This window comes from Sycon ciliatum, chromosome 6 (genome assembly GCF_964019385.1).
Source record: "Sycon ciliatum chromosome 6, ocSycCili1.1, whole genome shotgun sequence".
NCBI classification, from domain to species: Eukaryota; Metazoa; Porifera; class Calcarea; order Leucosolenida; family Sycettidae; genus Sycon; species Sycon ciliatum.
In genome coordinates this window covers 8,031,524-8,054,712 of record NC_088648.1, presented here as the reverse complement: position 1 = coordinate 8,054,712, position 23,189 = coordinate 8,031,524, and the positions used below count along the sequence as shown (strand labels likewise).

Genomic DNA, 23,189 nt, shown 5'->3' with positions numbered 1-23,189 from the left:
ATACCACAATGTACAATGTACATGTACGCTGTACGTGAGAATGTTGTTGATTCCTCATCGTGTTCAGGTTTTTCTGTTATTTGTCCCAGCCTTTTTGATATTTTTGAAGCTGCTTTATTCTTTTTCCCTCAGTAGAAAGATTCCAATGTGTACATGTACATGTAGCTGCACGTTGGTCTAGTTTCAATCACAGATTGTCGTTGTTTTTGGGATATATTTGAATTCAATATCCTTTGTTGTACTGGGTTTGCATATTCTTTTACCAATGTTGTTGTCTTGCATATCCTTCATGGTGTGCTAATTGTGTGCGTAAAAAAGGCTCATGAGTCATGGTGCGAAGCATGGTCAAGTTACGAGTAGATGTGCACAGAACGTGCATGCGCATGTCCATGTGTTTCGCGCACTGTGCGCAGGAATTAATTAGAACTGTGGTCACAATAAGCACAGTTACATGTACATGTATTTGCATGCGAAAAGTAGAATTGAGTGAGAAGTAATTTCGAGGCATCTTGTAGCTTTATACGTTACAAGTACAGTTGCGTGGACAGTGGACACACCCATTCCCAAAGCACTGGAAGAACAGTTGCGTGGACAGTGGACACACCCATTCCCAAAGCACTGGAAGAACAGTTGCGTGGACAGTGGACACACCCATTCCCAAAGCACTGGAAAGGACCGAGCCAATTCAAAAACGTACAATGTTTCGGCACTATTGCCATCGTCACTAATTCGTCAGGTACTAATGAAAAGAAGAAAAGTAGACGAAAGAGTGCATGAAGAAATGAGGGTTTGTGTACTATGAGTAATGGATATACATGTAAGTGAGAAGCAAGGGCAAAGAATGTACAGCACGTTACACTATTCTAGTCCTTGGGCATTCCCAACAGGCCCTAAGGTCTTCTTACAGGGTACCCAAGGTAAATGAATGTGTTTCAAGTTCCTGACGAAATGAATTGGGGATATGATAAGTGCGAAGGGATTCGAGTAGTGCGTTAAAGCGGTCAGAGCCAAAGAATGACATAGATTTGTATCCAGCTTGAGTGTGCACAATGGGTAAAAAAAGGTAATTATCGGCTTGGCCTCGCGTAACTCTATATGTGTGAGCGCAGTCACAGCGAAGAGGGAACATCACAGAGAGTGGAGACAATTACGGGGACTGTGACAATAATTATACTGATAAAGTGAAAAAGTAAATTATCGTGTCCGTTCCCGGAGAATAATAAACGCTGATAGGGTGTCGCAAACTTTGCTTATTTTATATTTTATTTCTAATATAATTATTTTATCACAGTGCACGTACCTGAGGAAGAAGGGGAAACAAAGGGAAAGCAAAAACGAAAAGCAAACGATCAAAAAATGGGGATGTAGGCTCTACATGAGCTGCGTGCGCTGTATGAGATGGTAATGCTTTATAGTTATAGTTATGCTACACAAACTGAAAGGCACACAATGAAAACCTTGGGCAAATTCCGATGTGACGCAGAGTTTCATGGCTGAACCAATCATCAGACAGACACACCGCCTCTGTGCAATTGATACTAATCGCAAATTGACATGCTCGCAAGTACATTGTACGATTACATGTTGCTGTTTGAATACGCCCTCTACCTGCGAAAACAAGGTGAACGAGTTGTGGTAAAAAGAAATCGAAACATTCTCAGAACCTTGCACTACACGTCGGGCTTGTTCTACAGTTCTCTCCCGCGCATTTCTTGTACAGGCTGTCGGGATGGTTGCGTGCAACCAGCGAGTTCCATCTCCACGATCCTCGCTAGCACAGACATACATGTAGATGTCGCTATGTTTATCTCAGTGCTGGGACTACAGGAAGGTCAAAATCTGGCCGTGAAGTCGAACCACAAAGCGTTGTACATGCATGACACATTTCAGTGGGGGAAAGGAATGTATTTTGGCAAATGAGGTGTTATCTTCATTGCCAAAAGAATAACATTTACATCAAGTAAAACAAGGTTGACGTTTACGAGGGTGACGATTGTTGCCCAACATACACACATGACTGTACTAGTACAGTAGTAGATAAAATTTAACACATGATTGTACATGACTTGTTGTATAATGATTTTATAGGCTGAACATGTATGTGCAGTAAGCAGCATGGAAAGAGTGCGGATAGACGAATGCTCCTAAGTAGTGGTGTCCAACATTACTCAGCAACACAGATACATGATTGTGTCATGTATGCATGAGCACAGACACATGACACATGACTGCATGTACATGTATGCATGAGCACAGTCACATGACTGCATGTACATGTATGCATGAGCACAGTCACATGACATATGACTGCATTGCACATGTGTCAAGTACATGTAAGTGCAGGCTGCAAGCGCAATCACAACGCCAGCACATCGGTGCAAAGTGAAATCCGGCTCCGCGACTAGATGGGGTGATGTATAAAATCCAGTGGTTGGAGCTATTGTACTCTCATGGGGTCGTATTTCATTCCCGACCACTGCGCAAGACGTGCGAGTAAGACGAAGTCTCGTCACTACGCTCAGGCTAAGTCCAGCTTCTGTCTTTCCAGGTCAGTGACAATATCCTGAAAGGTGGGCCTCTCCGTAGGCGACGACTTCATGCAACGCTCGGCCAAACGGCAATAAGCATAGGGTAGGCCCAGAGGCATGGCGCCAGGAGGTTCCCCCTCAGTTATTTGATCTAAGATGGCTTCAGTGGACTCCAGGTCGGCGTAGGGCAACTGCCTACTGGCCAGTTCGTACAGCACCACACCAAAGCTGCAGCGCAAGCCAGTAGAGGGCCAGGAGGACAAGAAGGAGGAACGCGTGTACATGTGCACAGACAAAACACGTCATGCGTAGACAGACAGACAGATACTAGTAGTTAGGTCGAGAGACAGGCAAACAAACACACACATCGCCGAAGGTTCGATTGCACAAAAAAACATGTTGATAATATAAGGTTGTGCTGGGATTGCACCATACAACAGCACACCATACAATAGCACACCATACAACAGCACACCATTCCACAGCACACCATTCCACAGCACACCATTCCACAGCACACCATACAACAGCACACCATACAACAGCACACCATTCCACAGCACACCATACAACAGCACACCATACAACAGCACACCATACAACAGCACACCATACAACAGCACACCATACAACAGCACACCATACAACAGCACACAATTCCACAGCACACCATTCCACAGCACACCATTCCACAGCACACCATTCCACAGCACACCATTCCACAGCACACCATTCCACAGCACACCATTCCACAGCACACCATTCCACAGCACACCATTCCACAGCACACCATTCCACAGCACACCATTCCACAGCACACCATTCCACAGCTTGCAAGGCTGATGACATCTCTCTTTCTCTCTTCCTCTTTGGCTCTCTCTCTCCCCTAACTCATCTGTTTCTCTCTCTTTGTCTGGGCCACCACCACAACCACCGCCACAGTCGCCGCTGGCAACTGCAACTGCAACTGCAACAGCAACAGCAACAGCAACAGCAGCAACAGCAACAGCAGCAACAACAACAACAAACAGCAACAGCAACAACACGCAACAACAGCAACAACAACAACAACAACAACAACAACAACAACAACAACAACAACAACAACAACAACAACAACAACAACAACAACAACAACAACAACAACAACAACAACAACAACAACAACAACAACAACAACAACAACAACAACAACAACAACAACAACAACAACAACAACAACAACAACAACAACAACAACAACAACAACAACAACAACAACAACAACAACAACAACAACAACAACAACAACAACAACAACAACAACAACAACAACAAACAACAACAACAACAACAACAACAACAACAACAACAACAACAACAACAACAACAACAACAACAACAACAACAACAACAACAACAACAACAACAACAACAACAACAACAACAACAACAACAACAACAACAACAACAACAACAACAACAACAACAACAACAACAACAACAACAACAACAACAACAACAACAACAACAACAACAACAACAACAACAACAACAACAACAACAACAACAACAACAACAACAACAACAACAACAACAACAACAACAACAACAACAACAACAACAACAACAACAACAACAACAACAACAACAACAACAACAACAACAACAACAACAACAACAACAACAACAACAACAACAACAACAACAACAACAACAACAACAACAACAACAACAACAACAACAACAACAACAACAACAACAACAACAACAACAACAACAACAACAACAACAACAACAACAACAACAACAACAATACATACTTACATGGATATGAATTACTCACCTGTACACATCACCCTTGGTGGTGCGTTGGTTCTTCGTTATCGACTCTGGCGATCTCCAGCGATCCGTTCCTGTACCTGTTGTCATTTGACGCACGCGATGGTTATCTGGCTGAATGCATGCGACCTGATGTCTCGACTGCGCCCTTGAACTGCGGCCCTGTAGCAAGCGTTGAGTCTCGCCCGACGCCTCAACGTCCTGCTGTTCTTCTTGTTGGTCTTGGTCACGTGGTGGAGCAGCATTGTCCATACTGCCGTACTGTGTGGATTGGCGGGGCTGGTCAGTGTTGGCTAGGAATTCCTCAAGAAGTCGTGCAGTCTCCAGATCACCAACCTTAACCACCCATTTCTCACTAACAAGCAAGTTGCTGCTCTTGATATCGCGATGCACACGCGGGTACTCCAGCCCATGCAGGTACGCCATGCCGCGAGCAGCATCCAGTGCGAATCGCACGCGATCGCTCTGCTCGATCCTTTCGCTGTTGTCCTGCAGGATCCTGGCAAGTGAGCCTCGGACCAAGTATTCCATGACCAGGAACGGCCGACGACTGGTTGTATCCATGCCGGCTCCAAGGAACATGACGATGTTGGGATGACGCAAAGAACGTAGCGTCTCTGCTTCTCGCACGAAAATATCACAGGGCGATTCTTGCTGCAGGCTTATGGATTGCTTGCTGGTGGCCGTGAACTTCTTGACCACGACATCCAGGTCAGTCCATTTTGCCCGGTAGAGAACTGAAGATCTTGACCGTGCGAGTTCACACTGGTCGATGACCAGGTCGGACCACTTGATTGTTGCTCCCTCGTTCACATTAGCAAGCTTTCGATTCGATTGGGCCAAAGCGCGGCCGAGCTGTTGACGCTCCTCTTCCGTGCGACGCAGTATCCGTCGTTTGCGTATGTACTGCACGAGTGCCGTGGCTAGTAGGGTGGTGAGAGTGGACGAACCCGTTGCAGCCAACACGTAGAGGTAGACGAGGGGCAGGCGGCAGTTATCGTCCGGCAAATAGCCGAAGTTGCATTTGCAGTAGGCCTGAGCGTTGCTACGTACCAGGCACACGCCGTTGCCATGACAGAATCGCGTGTAACATGGATCGTAGGCAGTGCAGTTGCTGGATCCTGTACCAACAGTGGTAAGTAGAACACCACATTGCACGCACGGTGACAACACATCGGGTGAGAAGTAGCCTTGCGGGCACGGCTGACACGTGTTGTTGCGGCTCCGCTCGTAACCTTTAGGACAGGCTCCACTGTAGCTGAGAGCGAGAAAATTGGATCGCTGATTGCCATCCTGCGGAGGAACTAGTCCGGAGAATAGGTAGCTGCCAACAGTGCGATGACCAAACAGGGATATATTGAAGAAGGGCACTGTTTCAACTGTACTGTTTGTGTAGGTAAGCTTGACGCCATCCTGCTCCCACAGAGAAGGGGGCAGACGGAGTAGGAGTGCATCCTGCGCAAACTCGATAGCACTCTGTCCCGGAGCCAGTCCGTACCTTCCACCCAACAGTAGCAGATCGCTATTCGTGTATTGCGTCAGAGTGTGCGATATCCGTCGTCGCATGGGCTTTGCGAGGTGAACACGTGACACGCCGATGTGATCCAGGCTGTGCAGAGTTAGGACGGTGAGGAATGAATCAAAGTCCCAATCGTCTTCCTGGTCGTGTGCTTGCCGAGGGGTATGGTCATGTTGCGGTGTGCATTGACCAACTTCTCCTCCAAAGAGGATTATCCTACCAGTGAATTGCGTCAGCGAGTGGAGTGTACGGCATGGTAGTGGACTACCGACTGCCTTGGCTGTCAGATCGTACCAGCGGCCTGTACACTCCAGCAGCTCCGACCAAGCAAAGAACCACAGATCTCCGACAATACCAGTCACAGCCCCATCACCGGGTGACGGCACCTGACCACCTTGGATGACGAATCCCGTCGCGTTACGGCCGAACGAGTGAGCGAATGCCACGTGACCATGACGTGCCTCCGGACCTATGGCGTCATAAGTCGGACTCACCGTCGACTCCATCCATGTTTCGTGATACATATCGTAGCACCAGGGCGAAGCGTCCATGTGAAAATCATTGTTGTTTTCGTACTCTTTACCGCCGTAGAGAATTGCGAAGTAGCGATTACTGACGACCGTGTGTCCTTGTCTCAGAGGCAATCTGGGACCAGGATGAGGATGTGACAACGTGTAAGGGAACACGGCCGTCATGAACGGATTAGTCAATGTACTTAGTATCCAAATGGGCATTCCTGGAGGTCGCAAGCCGTCTCCAATCTGCGCTCGAAATTGTTGAAATGGGCATTGACCGCCGAAGATCATGATAGTGCGGCCTCCAGTCATACCTAGAACAGCTGAACCTACACATCCCTGAAAGCCGCTGAAGCCTGGGCGCTCGATCTCCGAGGACAGTGGTCGCAGGATGGGCGTTATGCTTGAAGGCTGGGATGCAGTGACGGACAGGGTGACTTCGTACGACTCTTCGCGATCAGTGCGGACAAGATAGAATGCCCGTGATCCGGCCACTAGCTCGTACCAGTCTCCGATCGTGTTAGGATTAGCAGCCGTCAGAGTTTCGTTAGTGCATTGCACATGATGGTCCTCGAGGCGCAAGTTGCAGATCACCAGATACACGTTTTTAGTGCGAGGATCTGTGCGTGTGATGAGAATCTGAGATGCCGATGAGAGATAAGCAGCTTTGGACCAGGACAGGGCACTCAACACTTCACTAGTCAGTAGTCGCAAGTTCTCGCAGGCAAAATTACTACTGAGAGCTGTCCACTGCCGAGAGAGAAAGTCGAACGCCCAGAAGTCGCATCGCAGCACAAACGAAGTCTGATCTCTTTGCACACCGCCGTAAAGTAAGAGATGTGAATCCGTGCCGAACAGGTGCGAGCCAGCCCTCGGACCAGGCGTGACTGCCGAAGCCGACGACCGCACGTCCACTTCCCGCCATGACAGCATCACGTTGGGCCTGGCCAGATCCATATCAAGCAGCCACACACCGGAGCTGAAATTGAAGCAGGCGTCGACTTGCCCCGAATCGCACTGCGACCCGCCATATGACGCTATACGGAAAGAGTCTGGAGAGGGACCTGGCAGGCTAGTCATCCCGGGACGAAGCGCCCTCGGTGCCCTGACCAAGCTCGTATTGACGGACAGCAGGAGTTTTTCCCGGAGACGATAGACTAGAACTAGGTCTTCACACGGTCCTCTCGGAAAGTCCAGCAGTACGAGATACTCCTGACTTGGAGATACTGTTATGCGCTCTGGAAGGCCAAACAGGCCCATGCAGCCATCAGGAAATCCTTTCACCGTGTGTAACAGGAACGACTCGAGATTCTGCCAAGTCTGCCCACCTCTGTATGACACGTCGAAGGAATCCAGCCTAAGCGCGGTAGGACCAGCCACGCGGATTGCGGAGATCAACGTTTCCCCGTCCGCCAGTCCGCTGCTCCCATTGTTGGCTGCGCCGCGACGTGCTCGCAATGTGAGCGCCGGGATCAGGAGCGGCAAGCCAGGAACACCGGGGTGCTCGGAGACGGGCTGCGGGAGGTAGCGCAGAGCCGTGTTTGCGCTGAGAGGCTTAGCTATGGCACTAGTGTTAAGGAAGGGACATTGGTCTGCCGCACAGGGCTCAACATGCACCTCCAAGATGAGCAGCAAGACTAACAGGTTGAGCACCTGGTGCATTATGGACACTGCCATGTATGGAGGACTGCGGGTCACTCTGAAACCCTGAGATAATGTGGAACAGTGTGAACGAGTAGTAGACCACCAGAATACACTGTAGTTCCACTGTCAGCACCAACTACTGCACTAGTGGCAGTAGGGCACTACAATGGAAGCTTCGGTGATGATCAAAAGATGATTGTCAGTGTAGATGAATGCTTGGGCAGCATGCAGCAAATGTCGACGGCAGCAGGTGATACTGATGGACAACTCAACACAGGCTAACTACACGAACTTGCCAACAAATTCAACACTCACTAACTGCAGCCTCAGATGAAAGAATTCTCTGAGCATGCTTACTACGCGGACTTGCCCCAATATACACATAGAGCTTACACGTCGTTGCATATAAGACGTACCTGTAGGATCCGGATGTTGAGATACAGGCCGTGACAAATTGCACTAGCTGGGAGTGGGGCCAGCCCAGGCAGGTAACACAACAACTCTATGACGAACGAAAGGTCTCAAAAGTCAACCTTGCTGTTCCTCCTCTAACGTCACTCTTCTTCTGGTGTGCTATTTGTTGCACTGGTGTTCTAATGTATCATTACACTCTGCTTGCTCTATACCGGCGGCACGGAGGTCTTTCTCTTCTGTCATACACAGAACACCTCTGCACACACCACTACTATTACATGTACTAAACTTAGTACAGTAGTTCGGTGCAGCTGAGTGAAATCCGATCAGGTGCGCTTTGCACACTATCACAGGTCAGTGTTCGCAGGTGTAGGACGGCACGGCGCTCGGCGCGCACTCGACCCCCTCAGTTCGGATTCTATTTGAGCGGCACTGGAGCTAGCCCACTGGGCATGCAGTTTGTTTCGCAGCCAAGCACACTGCTCAGAACCCTCCATGTAGTCCACAACATAGTAAAAAGAAGTAAATTATCGTGACCGTTCCCGAAGGCAACTCACGACGGCCGCTAACACCCGGTAAACCCTGTAGTCCACAACATAGTCAAGTCAGTAAAGCGGATTGTGGATTGCCGCTAGTACAGGATTCAAGTCGGATGGTCACGCCTGATCGATCTGACACAATATTCACGTATCCGCCAGTGGCTGTATACGACGTTCATGCTCTAGCGACAACAGGATTTGGATACTGGACACAGCCTGATCAAGCAATGGAGGAGAGATTGCCGAGGTCGAAGATACCTTAAAGTAAAGTTCGCCGGATTTGCGGCCGCATCACCTGACGTGTTTAGGAACATATCAAGCAAAGACATTCGCATCGGCGGGCCACCACATCCCCCATATACTATCCTCAGTGTCCAATGCAGACTGGGTGCCATGGCCTTACATGAAGGTGCTAACGAGCAAATCAGTAAGGATGCGGTTACTTCCGGTGTCTATATTTATACTCTCTCCTCGGCTCTCGGATGAGCTAAGCCATACGGTGGGTCAGACACATGTCAGAATAATCAACGGACAAAATCAGTAAACTGTTTTGTGTGTGTGTGTGTGTGTGTGTGTGTGTGTGTGTGTGTGTGTGTGTGTGTGTGTGTGTGTGTGTGTGTGTTGGTAGATTTACTTCAAAATATGTGCAACAACAAATGACAAATGTGGTAGATTTACGTGTGTATTTCCATTTGTGTGTGTATGCCCGTGTGTTTATGTGTGTGTGTGAGTGTGTGTGTGTGTGCATGTGTCCACCGACACTAGTAACAAGTTGACAAAAAACATCAGGTTTACTGGGATAGGGCTAAATGAAGATGGAGTCCGGCGCGGATACCCTGATCTCGTCAATCTTTTTTTATGCACCCATTCCTCACCCGCTTGCTGATGTGTGGTGAGCCTAGAAGTGGGATCCTTTCCAAGTCTAAAAAGAATTTGGTGAGTTCAGGGGTGGCGGCCGCTGGGCAGTTCAATAGCCAATTCAGTCATCTTTCCAAGATTCCTTTTGAGTCGCTCTCCTCTTTTCCGCGGAGACCAACGTGAGCGTTTTTGGCACTGAGTATTACAAGTACATGCGTTGTCATGCGTTTGCGTGCGTGTATGTGTGTTCGTGCGTGTGTGTTTGTGTGTGTATGTGTGTGTGTGTGTGTGTGGTATGTATATGCGTGCACAATGTCAATCACCATCAATATCGGCTCCATTCCAACCCCCGGCCACAGCTTGTAACATTACCCGTGGCCCTGTGAGTCTTACCACGCAACTGAACACGTGGAGTGAAATCAATGGATAACGGCATGCTGCAGTGTCGACGAGCAACAAAGCTTCATCAGGACAAGTTAGTTGTCTCTGTCATCATGCTTTAGCCCCCTGGCCTTAGTAACATAGTTCCATCTTTTTAGATAGCGGATTTTGTTTTCTTAGTACTAAAAGCCACATGACAATCGGATGCAGAACATGTGTGATGGTACACAACGTCACACTGGAGTATGGTGACTAGGCATGATTGCTTGGCCAATGAGGGTGTGAAGGTCCGTGCCAAGTCATCCGTGTCTTTGCCTTCCTTCAAGAGCCTATATTCTGCATCAGGACACTCAGATCCAGACCACGGAAATATACATGATGCACAAGGAGGTGGTCGTCTTTGCGCTGATCAATGGCTTAGAGACATGCATGAGAGACCAGGCCGCCCAGCAGGATATAACATAAGTATAAAATAAGAGCATGCAGCTCAGGGATCACTAGCTGTATACTGAAAAGAAGAAGGTCTCAATCAGCACCAACCCTTGCGATCAGATGCCGCTGCATTGCCGCTGAATGACATAGGTAGGGCGCAGAGAGAGAGAGAGAGAGAGAGAGAGAGAGAGAGAGAGAGAGAGAGAGAGAGAGAGAGAGAGAGAGAGAGAGAGAGAGAGAGAGAGAGAGAGAGAGAGAGAGAGAGAGAGAGAGAGAGAGAGAGAGAGAGAGAGAGAGAGAGAGAGAGAGAGAGAGAGAGAGAGAGAGAGAGAGAGAGAGAGAGAGAGAGAGAGAGAGAGAGAGAGAGAGAGAGAGAGAGAGAGAGAGAGAGAGAGAGAGAGAGAGAGAGAGAGAGAGAGAGAGAGAGAGAGAGAGAGAGAGAGAGAGAGAGAGAGAGAGAGAGAGAGAGGAGAGAGAGAGAGAGAGAGAGAGGGAGAGAGAGAGAGAGAGAGAGAGACAGACAGACAGACAGACAGAGAGACAGAGAGAGACACAGAGACAGAGACAGAGACAGAGAGTAAGAGAGAGAGAATAGAAAGAGAGGGAGGGAGGCAGATAGACAGACAGACAGACAAAGATGGGGAGATAGATAGAGGATAGAGGTAAATAGATCTAGATAGATACGTCCCTTAGGTCCCTCAGTCCTTTGTTGATAGATACATAGATACATAGATAGGGAGAGGGAGAGGGGGAGGGAGAGGGAGAAAGTACCAACGCACATGGCCGATTGGTTTGCAGGCCTGCCTGCGAATCATGAGGTCCCGAGTTCAAGACCCGCGCTGGTAGCAGGGAGCGTGTAAAAAGACTTTTTACGCGTGTTGAACTGCGCCGACACCCACGGTCAACTGGGTACTCACAGCTCGGAGTGAGAATAACAAGGATGCAGTTTACAGGGTTATGGGCCGTTACACGCCCGATTGGTTGAGAGACTAACCTCCTCTCCCCTGACTCACTTGTGAGGTCTGCATTCGCCACTAAGGTTAACAGGCATAGTGGTGGCCTGCGGATGCGAAGGCTAGTTTGGGTGTTTCTGAACATTCAAGCGATGCCGACGCGGATCCCGCGAATAAGAAGAAGAGATAGCTAGTAGTATTTTTTATGATTATCAGGACAACATTCAAGAGCGATCAAAGAACACACGACTGGCGTTAGGAGAAGTCTAAACCTCCCCTAGCATAATGATGGTCAGAACCGGGTTCAACACCCATATGGTTCAGATGGTCCCAATGGACCGGGGCTCTTCCAACCGTGGATGGTTGTAGTAAGGTCACTGTTTCCGAACACAGTGTTCTCCACCTTGTTTCATGCTGTCAAACCACCAACATGTGTGAACTATAACAACTGGTTTATCTAGTGCAGCTGGTACTCGACTGATAGTGGATTATCTAATGTACAATCATGTACAGGTACATGTACATGTACATGCAAGTACAAGACACATCTGAAATCCATATGAATTACTAGTACTCAATCTGTGGACAGAACTGTTTCGTCCTTTGTGGACTCAATAGGCCCTGGCGGATAATGCCGGCAGAATTTCGAGCAGAATATGGGTTATTTTAGAAAAGGGGCAGAATGAGCGGAATTCGGCAGAAAAGTGCAGAAGAAGGAGCAGATATACTCTGCAGAACCAGCTACGAAGTGCAGAGAGGGCTGCTGGCGGCTATTTACGGCTCCATTAGAGAGGTTAAGTTACACGTTTTTTGCCCTTTTTCAAAACGCGGTGCAAATCTCACGTTACGTGTAATTTTTAGAGGTTAAGTTACACGTGCGACGTGACGTGAAATTTTGCCTGGCAGGATTCGGGTTTAGTTCGCACAAATATCAAATCTTCCAACAAACTAGATAAAACTAGATAAAACTCGATAAAATTCCGGAAACTCACACAAATTCGGTCGGAATAACCAAGCGAAACTTCCAAAAACTCACGTCATGAACGAACGTGCGGGACAGTCAACTCACGTAAAACACGTCAAATTTTACGTGAGTTTTTTCACTTTTTGACGTAAAAGTTCACGGACGTAAGACTTTTACGTGAAACTTAACCTCTCTATTGTGTTCACAATCACGTGAGAATCCGGAAGAATACGAGCAGAATGGGGCAGAATACGAGCAGAATGTCGAGCAGAAAACGCTACTTTTCCGAGCATTATCCACCAGGGCCTAGAAATCATCAGCGCAGCGCAGAGGAAACGAGGCCGACCCTGATAGAAATGAAAAATAAAATTTCCATAGCCAGATTTAAACCAGGCCCGAACGTACCTTGCCAGAGTGCTCAAACGTGAACTGTGCATAGCATTACTACTACTATTGTAGTACTGTAGCGTTAGCACGCTGGGGACTTCAAAGCGTATAGTGATTAGAGTATAGCATATCCCCGTACTGTATCCCCGTAAATTAGCGTACGGAGTCTGCCTTTGTATCAAAGCTGCTGCGCACGATTCTTTTATAGCCAGTTAGTTAATTTAGTTGCCAGTTAGTTAATTCCATTGCAAGTTAATTTCGTTTCCAGTAAGTACATTTCAATTGCCAATTACAGTGTGTTCACTGAGACCCTTGAGCGTTCTTGCCTCCGAGAGACTGCGGCCCGCTACAAATTGGTGGCAGCGGTGGGATTCGAACCCACGCCTCCGGAGAGACTGGAGTATCCCTGCCCGACCAATACGGAAGCAGTACGGAACTAATACGGAGCTTTGCCTGATGTATATTTAGTGTATCTCCGTATGTAAGCGTACGGCGTCTGCTGCATAAAAGCGGCTGCGCATTTCTGTTTTGATGAAGATGAGATTTTGATAATAACGAGCTATTCAACCTCCAGGTGTGCACCGGAGAGAAAGTCAGTTATTTTGCCGCTTCTTCTTTCACTAATAATTATATCTCAGGTGTGTACCTGAAAGAAGTAGAATAAAAGTAATTCTTGTTGATTTCACCGCGCCTACCACTCGGCTACCCATTACAGTACTACTACTGAACTTCGCCTTTATTTGAAAACAAACCGGGTATCAGAAAGAAGAAACTGAAAAGCGCAAGTAAGAAAGGCAATGGTGACAAAACCATTCAAGAAATTAGCAAAAATCAAATCAAATAAATAGGAAAATCCTATCAGAAAATAAAATAAAAGAATCAAGCCAACTAGGGAATACAAAAACAAAGAGCAAACCCGCAAACACCATCCAAGCATCGCTACTACCCCAACCGCTTAAACGCTTTTAAAACGAAAACAAAATTAATACAACAGAACACTCTGAGACAGAATGAAACCAATGACAATATTATGGCAAGTCCATTGATGCCCGTCAGCGCGGCATATGAGCCAACGTACGGCACTCCGTCACAAAGCAATGTCGGCCAATGCCGGATCCACAGCGTAGGTATGATGCACGTGACCCCCGGAAGCAAGTAATCTGCCACCGCATCAGAGATAGACTGATTCTCGAGCGCAAGTGGCTGATGATGAGACGATATGGTATGTCCGAGTTCTTATGGTGCAGTTGTGTTGCGAGGGTCTTCAGGAAGATGCCACATTCGGGAGCACACTGTCCACTGGTGGCGAAAACAAGCGGAGTGAACGATCCTCGATCCACCTGATTGATTCGATCGGAATACTGACGTTTCTTCTGACGCTCGTGTTGGGATAACTGCCTCGACACTTCTGGTCCAGACAGCAAAGACGGCCTTGGGTGCGTGACCCGTACATCAAAAAAGGCGTTTTGCTGCCTGGTCCAGAAGCCACGAGCCCGTACATCCACACGAGCACCGTCAGCTGAGCTTCCCGAGACGGCTTCACCACCCAGCGGCATCAGCGGTGGCTCAATCTCGACATCGCAAACAACACTAGCGAGTGCGTCTGCCAGGAGGTCCCGAAGTTCATTATGTCTCTGGGTAGGGTATCCCCCGCTTGGGCACGTGAGGGCGTGATGAACCGACATGTCTTGGCCACAAACACAGGATAATGATATGCCATCAAGCGACAGGCCATACCTCAGGCACAATGCGTCTCGAAAATCAGACTTGTTGAAGATAGTTAAAGGGAATGAAGCCGAGGGAGGCGTAACCAGCCACGTTGACACATCGCCGTCACCTGCGACATCCACTAGTAGGCGCTGCTCATCCGTCAGAGCGGGCTTGATCTCCTCCAATGCAGCATTGTGCTGCGCATGGCGTTCCCGGCGAGCCTGCGTGGCCAAACCCCTGGAGGCAGCGATGATATCGGCAACAGGACCATCGATAGCATCAGGACCATCGGCAGCACCAGTCAGCACGCAATCCACCATGGCCATTATCGACGTCCGGCAAAGGAGATACTCAGCCTCCGCACGCAAACTGCCAATGCGGATAGCCAGCCCTCCATTCCTCACAGGCATTGCAAATAGCTGACGGAGTACACCATCAGCCGCAAGAGGATGGCCTGTTAACGCTGGTAGCAGATGTTTGTTGATGACGTCATCCAGTGGCGTATACAGGGCAGGGTCCACAAAGACTGCACGCTGCAGATAAGTCCAACGGGACTGCAGAGAGGCAGAGAAGACGCGAAAGGCCGCCTGAGGCTGGGTGACAGCCAGACCAGCAAGGCACCTAACCAATGTGGACAGTTCCTCAACACGGCTCTTCACAAAATTCCCTCGGAACTGTTGGTCTCCAATGGCCCCGCCAAGGTAACGAACGCCGTCGCTCCGGATACGGACATCAGTGCCGGCAAATACCTCCTGGGCCCTTTCCATTAAATGTGGACGGATGAGTAGAACCGTCTTCATGGCATTGGGGTGGTAGCCATACCGGGGCCCCTCCTCCACGATACAATCCCAATACCCACGCAGCAGCAGGAGCTCTCCGGCTGCGGCATCGTCATCCGCGTACCAAATCTGGCTGGTGCTTGGAAGTCGACGCGACAGCCGAGATGCCAGGGGCACAGTCGCGAGAGCATAGAACGCCATGGCAAGAGAATCCCCTTGGCATGTACCCTCCCGGGAAAAAATGACCTCTCCGCCATTGAGGTATAGAGGGATGTCGGCCTGGTAGGTGTTAATGAAAATTCGCCCAGCGGCAGGACAGATTCTTGGAATGTTGTGTAGCGCCGCGGCCCTGTTCAGAGAATTGAAGGCGTTGGACGCATCCACCAGCAGGATACCTTCAGTCGTCTCGCGGTCATAGAGGCCGGCCAAAGCCTGCACCCCGACCTCGCAAGCCGACGGGACGCCGACGCACAGCTGATGAGGAGCAGTAACCGCAGCCACATCTCTCTCGATAACCAACATGACCACTTTCCCAATCACGCGACGAAACACCTCCCCGATGGCTATCGCCCTTACCCCAGGCTGCTTATCCAATGGAATGAGCCTTGCTGCCAGGAATGAGCGGAGATCCCGCGGCTCAATTGCCTCAGTGCAAAGACGCTTGGCAGCACGAGCCAGAGCCGAGCACAGGTCATCAGAAGCCAGGTGTTGATCCGGGTAGATGGGCTTGAATGCACCGTGCCTCACGCAGCAATGCCGCCATGTCCCCGCACCTCCACCAGTCAAGACGCTTGCGTAACGATTTCTTGTTGTCAGAGGCATTGGATACTACAAAAGGCCGCTGCAGAATCAGATGGCAAGCAATGACCACAGCCGACCATGCGAAAGCTCCGTCGCGAGTTCCGCCGCTGAAAAGACCAATCAGGCGACCTAGTTCTTTGATGAACCGACGACCCTCATCCCCGAAAGGTATGATAAATAGATTCCGTTGCCACTTGACTATTTCTGCATGGGTTTTGTCCATTAAAATGATTATATCGTCCGTTGGCAACGACCAAAAGCCATCGGGTTCTGGAGAATCACATTTCTCGGGTGGCAGATCAACGAACTGAGGCTGTCGAGACGAGCCGGGACCCACAGAGGTCGGCGCTGCAGACGCAGGTACGTGGGAAGCTGCAGTGGGATCAGCAGAAGCACCCACGGGCGAAGGGGCGGCAGCGCAATCAGGAACCATCCCCGAGCACACAGGAACAGGCAAGTCCACCCGTAGTGACTCCACAGACGGAACCGCAGTCGCAGACACAGAAGATTGGGAAGATCCTGCGACTCCAGTCGGCGGTGCCGCACCCGAGCGTACGGCGGCCGACGACGGGGGCCTGGATACCGAAGTAGTCCGTACCTCGCGAGGCACACCACCGGTCCGGCCAGCAGCGGACTCACCCGATCGAGAAGGCTGCACTCTTCGTCCGCTCCAGGCCGGCGGATCACCAGCAGAAAGGCCTTGAGGCACCTCTGATCCACCAACATCATGCAAATCCAAATTTCCAAATTCTCGCAGCGCCCAACTTGACCTGGGTAGCAATTGACACAGCATCGTCCATCCTTATTGCACGAACATGCTCCGCACGTACCAGTTTTCTTGCTGCAGGAGCAACAGGGCCCAGCCGACGCCCCACGCCGTGACACGCCATGCAGCCTGCAGCACGGGCAGAACAAGTCGCGAAGAGACGCGAGGTGTGAAGAGCACCTCGCATGTCACTCGCCACAGACCATGCGGGAAAACACTCACTGTGACTCAGCCGCGAAGCACAACACAGCAAGCCATCTCATCCAAGGCCCAAAGGCGAAGGCACCGAAACTACAGCACAATGGCCGGTTCGCCAGGCAATACGACACCAGCTGGATGGAGGAATAGCGGACTGGGCAACTCCACAGCGGTAAAAACTACTGCCGTACTGGAGCCGACTCCTGAAACCTAGACGAAAGTAATGACGTAGGTTAACAACCGGTTGACCTGGACAGTGGATAAAACAATTAGAAAAACTGCGGAGGAGCAAAATCTCCATCCGCACTCTATCACTACTACTACTACTATGTAGTACTACTACTAGTATACTACAGTCCATTCCCTATAAGGCCGAGTAAAAAAAATTACTAGATGATCGTCCTTTTTTTTGGAAAAATCGGGGAGGGCGGGAGGATTTTATTTTTATTTTTTTACTTTTTACCCTCTCATGCACACAGTGTACACAACAACATCAAGGTTTTTTTTCTCTTTTTTTCTTTTTTTTTCTTTTTTTCTTTTTCTTTCTTCAGCAGATCGATACTGACGTTGTGATATACTAGTAGTATGTGGTCCATATAGTAAAGAAAGTATTAAACAAAGCGTGCACATGTTTCCTGCATCCGCGATCGGTAAAAAACCAACGATTTCGGCAAAAACTCACGATTTAAAAAATAAAATATTTCTTGGGGCGCTGACAAAAACTGGGGCGGACGGGGACGATCATCTAGCTTTTTTTTTTACTTGGCCTAAGTGTGCACTGTTATTACATGCTCCCATCATACGACTGTGTACAAATACAAGGCAATTTTTTTCTGAGTGAATGCACGCTTGCTTGCTGCTCCTTTTAAAAGAAACCGGATCAAAATCTGTCCAAATTTGAGAGAGAAAATGGAAAATTGATTTTTTTAGCTCGCTTTGCTGCCTGATTTCCGTGCATTTTCTTGCGCCGCTGCTAATTGCTATGCTTTGTCTTTGAAGAAGTCATGAACCTTATTGATCATCTCAACGCATCCACATGGGGTATTCCCCTGTCAGGCTGGCGCTGGCCTACATGTAGAATCCATGGGGCATACACAATGGCCCTTTGACTAGATGGAAAAGAGTGCACACTTATTGGCCATTTGACTGGAAAAGAGTGCACACTTACATGTATATGGAATGGACTGCAGTACTACTACCAGTAGTATGCTATATAAATAAATTATTGTTAGATTGACATCATGAAACAAGGTGGAGGACACTGTGTTCGATAGGCCTTGACAGATTATGCTAGCATAATATTTCGCATAATTCCTACCAAAATCGAATAATCGCATAATTCGAGGCAAATTGCATACGAATCGCATAAAATTGGAATAATCCGCCTGTTCGCATCAAATTCCATACAGTTGTACATGTTCTACAAGTACAAGTACATGTACCGATACAAGTAGATGCACCAGGAAATCGTAAGTTTACGACTCCCTTAGGCCTTGACAGATTATGCTAGCATAATTTTTCGCATAATTCCTGCCAAAATCGAATAATCGCATAATTCGAGGCAAACTGCATACGAATCGCATAAAATTGGACTAATCCGCCTGCTCGCATCAAATTCCATACAGTTGTACATGTTCTACAAGTACAAGTACAAGTAGACGCACCAGGAAGGCGTAGGTTTACGACTCCCTTGATAACATGTCCAGTCCACTACAATCAGTGACCAGGGTGACGGTCGTAGCTAGGTCGGACGGTGCGTTGACCCCGTTGAACTTTTTGTTACTACAGTACAACGCCCTCTAATTTACCTGTTATTTTGCACAGAACCATCATATACATAGCAGCATATGTGAGCATAATGCCGCATAATATGATAACTTTTAGCATAAAAATAGCATAATTCTGCAATTTTTCAGCAATGCGAAAAGCATAATTTCACGAAAATATTAGCATAATCTGTCAAGGCCTAGTGTTCGAAAACAGTGATCTTACAACCTTCCGCGGTTGGCAGAGCCCCGGTCCCTGCGGACCATATGAACCATAATTATGGGTATCGCACCCGGTTCTGACCCTCATTATGTTGACAGCTGACGAGCTGAGAGAAGGACGCCATGGGCAGAAGTTGGAAGAAAAAAGAAAAAAGAAGTTTTATACAAGTTAAAGAAATGAGCGAAGACAACACGACGGCATCAGGAGTAGTCTCCTAACCCCCTAGCATAATGAGGGTCAGAACCGGGTGCGATACCCATCATTTTAATTAATTGTAATGGTCCGCAGGGACCGGGGCTCTGCCAACCGCGGAAGGTTGTAGTTAGCCCTTGGCGGATTATGCCGGCATAATATTTGGCATAATCTTGGGATTTCGCCAAAACATTATGCTCCGGCATAGTATACGGATTCCAACGTGTAAGGTCGGCATAATCTTTCGATTTAGACAAAAATTATGCTTAGTGCATAGTACAGCTTTGTCAAAAATTATGCTCCGGCATAATACGGATTCCAACGTGTAAGGTCGGCATAATCTTTCGGTTTAGACAAAAATTATGCTTAGGGCATAACACAGCTTTGTCAGAAAGCCCTGGGGCCGCTGGGGTGTATGTGTGGTTTCTCAATCCTCTATGTACAGCGTGAATACATAGTGGAACCGAGCATAATTCAGCATATTTGTTGGCATAATTGTGGCATAATCAAAAGCATAATTTGACGATTGGCCGAGCATAATCCGCCAATGGCTAGTTGTAGTAAGGTCACTGTTTTCGAACACAGTGTCCTCCACCTTTTTTCATGCTGTCAATCTAACAATTGCGTGAACTACAACAACTTCAAGGTTTATCTAATGCTGGTTTACCAGTGTTGGATTCTATCATACATGCTATATGTACATGCTTTACCTGCAGTACCTTTTAGTGAGTGTCATTTTGATACCGGTAGACAATCATATTGCATACTAAATGTGAAGATCGGTTTATTGACAGATCGAATAGAGCCACATTTTGTTTTCTCCCGAAGGAGTGTCGTTTATATCCAATCTCCGCTGTACATGTCATCAATGGTCATTAGACAGGTACAATTTTAGTTTTGGAAGTCTGACTGTATACTACATAGTATTCTGTGACGTAACGACGTCGGTCTATCCTAGATCCTACATGTACGTGTAGATTATGGCCATGGCATGGGTTAGATCCTCGCCTTCGACCTTCCTCGGGCCTCCCGGAGATCCCGGGCCGCAGTCCCCGGCGCCAAGTCCAAGTATTATTACATGTAGAAATACAAGTCCAACCAAACGTACATCTACATGTACGTACGTACGTACACAGCCTCTTTTACGGGCAAAATATACACAATGAATTCCCCGGCGGCTTTGGCTGGGGTGGTGCCGCTTGCGGTCCCGGTCCCACTGCCTCCTCCTGATCCTCCGCCGTCGGCTCTTGCGGCGGTGGACCTTGCCAGTGACAGACCGCGAGCAACATTGACAATGGCAATAACACTACAATTGCCAACTCAAAAAGACCCACCTTGCGTATCGGCAGCTCCCACACCATCACCAACAATGCAATCTACTGCAACCACAACTAATCCACCATCCAAGCCCACTATTGAAAGACCAAGACGATCAACAGCCAACTACAACAGAAGCTACGCACTCAACGGACAAGGGCGCAAGGAGGGACGTGACAGCAGGGTGACGGCCGAGTCCCGTTCAATGGACCAAGTCAGGCGGGATAACAGAGAGAGAGCGGAGAGGAAGCGGATGATGGGACGGACGGTGAAGGGAGTAATGAGTCGGAGAGCGACGATTGTAGTGATCGTGAGAGTGCCGGTGAGAATGCTAGTGTTGTGCGTAGGTTTCGTGGTAGCAAGTCTTCAGTGTACAATCATCTGTTGGCTAGTCGTGATTGTTGCAATTCGTATTCCGACTCTTCTTTCACTATATTGTGCCGTGGTCGTCATGGTTATGGACTACAGTTAAAAGTTTTGGAAGCCATCTGTCAGCGTCTGTATAAGCCTAATTTGTGTGTACAGAAGGATAGATAATTGGGTTGAAATTGTTCAAGTAAAGTGTCATGTTTGGTGCGGCCAAGCTTGGCCGTTAATTTTCTAGGTGTAATGTACTGCTGTTATTTGTTATCACTTTGTCCCATTCTCTTCTTTGTTCATTTTTCAGTTGCAAGTTTAGTGTTAGTACACGCATTCGTTATTGCTCTCGCTTTCATTGATAAAATTCACACTTGTAAATTTCACTGCTGTTGTTCTTAGTGTTATTTCTCTAACTTAGATTTTCTATAATAGTTCAATTTTGTTTTCATTGTCCTTTAGTACAACGAAGATTCCTGATGAGTGTTGTACGAAAACTTGTTTGAATCCTCATTTTCTCTACACCATTTCTTCACATTTTCATCGTTTTATTGCACATTGTCTCCACAGTTTTACATTACATGAATAAAGTGTAGAGGGGACGGTTTCAAATAGGACACCGGTTGCAAACCGGAACGGACTCAATATTCACTTTCTCTCTTGGTATTTTGATTAGAAAACATATGTCACAGTGAGACTACGATGTGTTATACTTCGAGCCAAAATTTCATGGCTCTGTGATGACCAGAAGCGCCATATCAAGCAGGTGAGTTTTTGACGTGTTGCTTCGCACTGCGACTTGAGTTTTACGACTTTCGAAAAATCAACTTCTTGTCGCAGGTAAACAGCGGCTCGCCTCTCGTCAAGCACCGCATACCAATCAAAACTAATGGAATCACACACAAGGCTTATTGTTACTCTGTACTGGCCGTCGTGGAGCGATAGCAATTACCTAATTTCAGACCCAGAGTGAATTTGACGTGCACTCTAAAACGTGTCCGGTTTGGAGCCACCTCTGATTTGAACTTTTTTTTAAGCGAAAAATTGGGCAACTTGGACGCAATGGGTCAACACAAAGGAGTGGCTCAGTTCGATTGACTCTGGCCCCAGAGCAAACTTCAACATGCCAGTTTCCTTCCACAAACATAGTTCGAGTGAAAAATCAACGCTGATGATCGGTTTGGGTCTATACAAATTTGGCTGTCAAAACGTCCCGGTATCGAGCCGTCCCCTCTACACAAATGTCTATCCAGCTTGTACCTATTACTGATTGCGGTTAGGCCCCATTCACACACGGTACAAAACCGCATACAAGCATCATGTTCTTTGAAGTGGGCATGGAAACATGCGCGAAAAGTGAAAAATCACATGAACGTTCAAAGCCATCCCGGAGCGGCTTTGAAGGCGGCTTTGAAAGCGGATTTCGACTTTTAGTTTTCAGGCAAGTTGAAACGAGTGGTTTGGTGTGTTGAGTGCGCAGAGTTTTTGTTAGTTTTTGGTGAATCCGTACCATGCCTCGAGTTGTCTTTTCTGCCGAGGTGGAGCTACGACTGATAGAACTATAGTCCATGGAGAAAATACCAGGAAAGTGGAACTATGATGAAAAGAGCTGTTCCCGAGATGAGGATTGCAGATGAGCTGAACCTGTACGCAAAGCAGCTATCCGGAGGTGATCAGGAAATGATATACACGTACACGGCCGCGATCGTTTCCAACTCCAGCACACTCAGAGGAATACACCAGTTGTGGAGGCGTTCCACCGAGATCATACTGCTATACGTACTAGCGGACCAAGAAATAGTATTTTTGAAATGTTGAGCCAAGTGCCGCACTAGCACTGTACCGGTGCGCTCAGCTCATGCAGAAATCAAAATTCCCGCTCTTCGCCATGGGTCACGAGGGTCACTTTACGTGTTTGGCATGCACTGCATTTGACTGTGTGAATGCACAGGCGTTGCAAGTGGCTTGTACGGTCATGTAAACGAGAATTTTTGTACCGTGTGTGAATGCAGCCTTATCAAATTAATTTTTTGAATTTTTTTCTGAAGTGCATGCATGCACGTGACGTGAGCCTTCAAAACCAAAAGTACATTTTTTTGTAGATGTAGAAAAATTCTTTTGTTTT

At 47.9% G+C, this 23,189-nt stretch overlaps 1 protein-coding gene across 1 annotated transcript; it reads right to left on the bottom strand.

Annotated features, from left to right (window-relative positions):
• Window positions 1-629: 629 nt before the first annotated feature.
• Window positions 630-8,967, bottom strand: LOC135819272 (uncharacterized). Its single transcript, XM_065332448.1, has 2 exons — window positions 4,354-8,967; window positions 630-2,756 (listed from the first exon to the last, which is right to left on the bottom strand). Exons 1-2 carry the CDS (start codon window positions 8,058-8,060, stop codon window positions 2,519-2,521), a joined length of 3,945 nt encoding a protein of 1,314 aa, XP_065188520.1. The 5' UTR covers window positions 8,061-8,967; the 3' UTR covers window positions 630-2,518.
• Window positions 8,968-23,189: the final 14,222 nt, after the last annotated feature.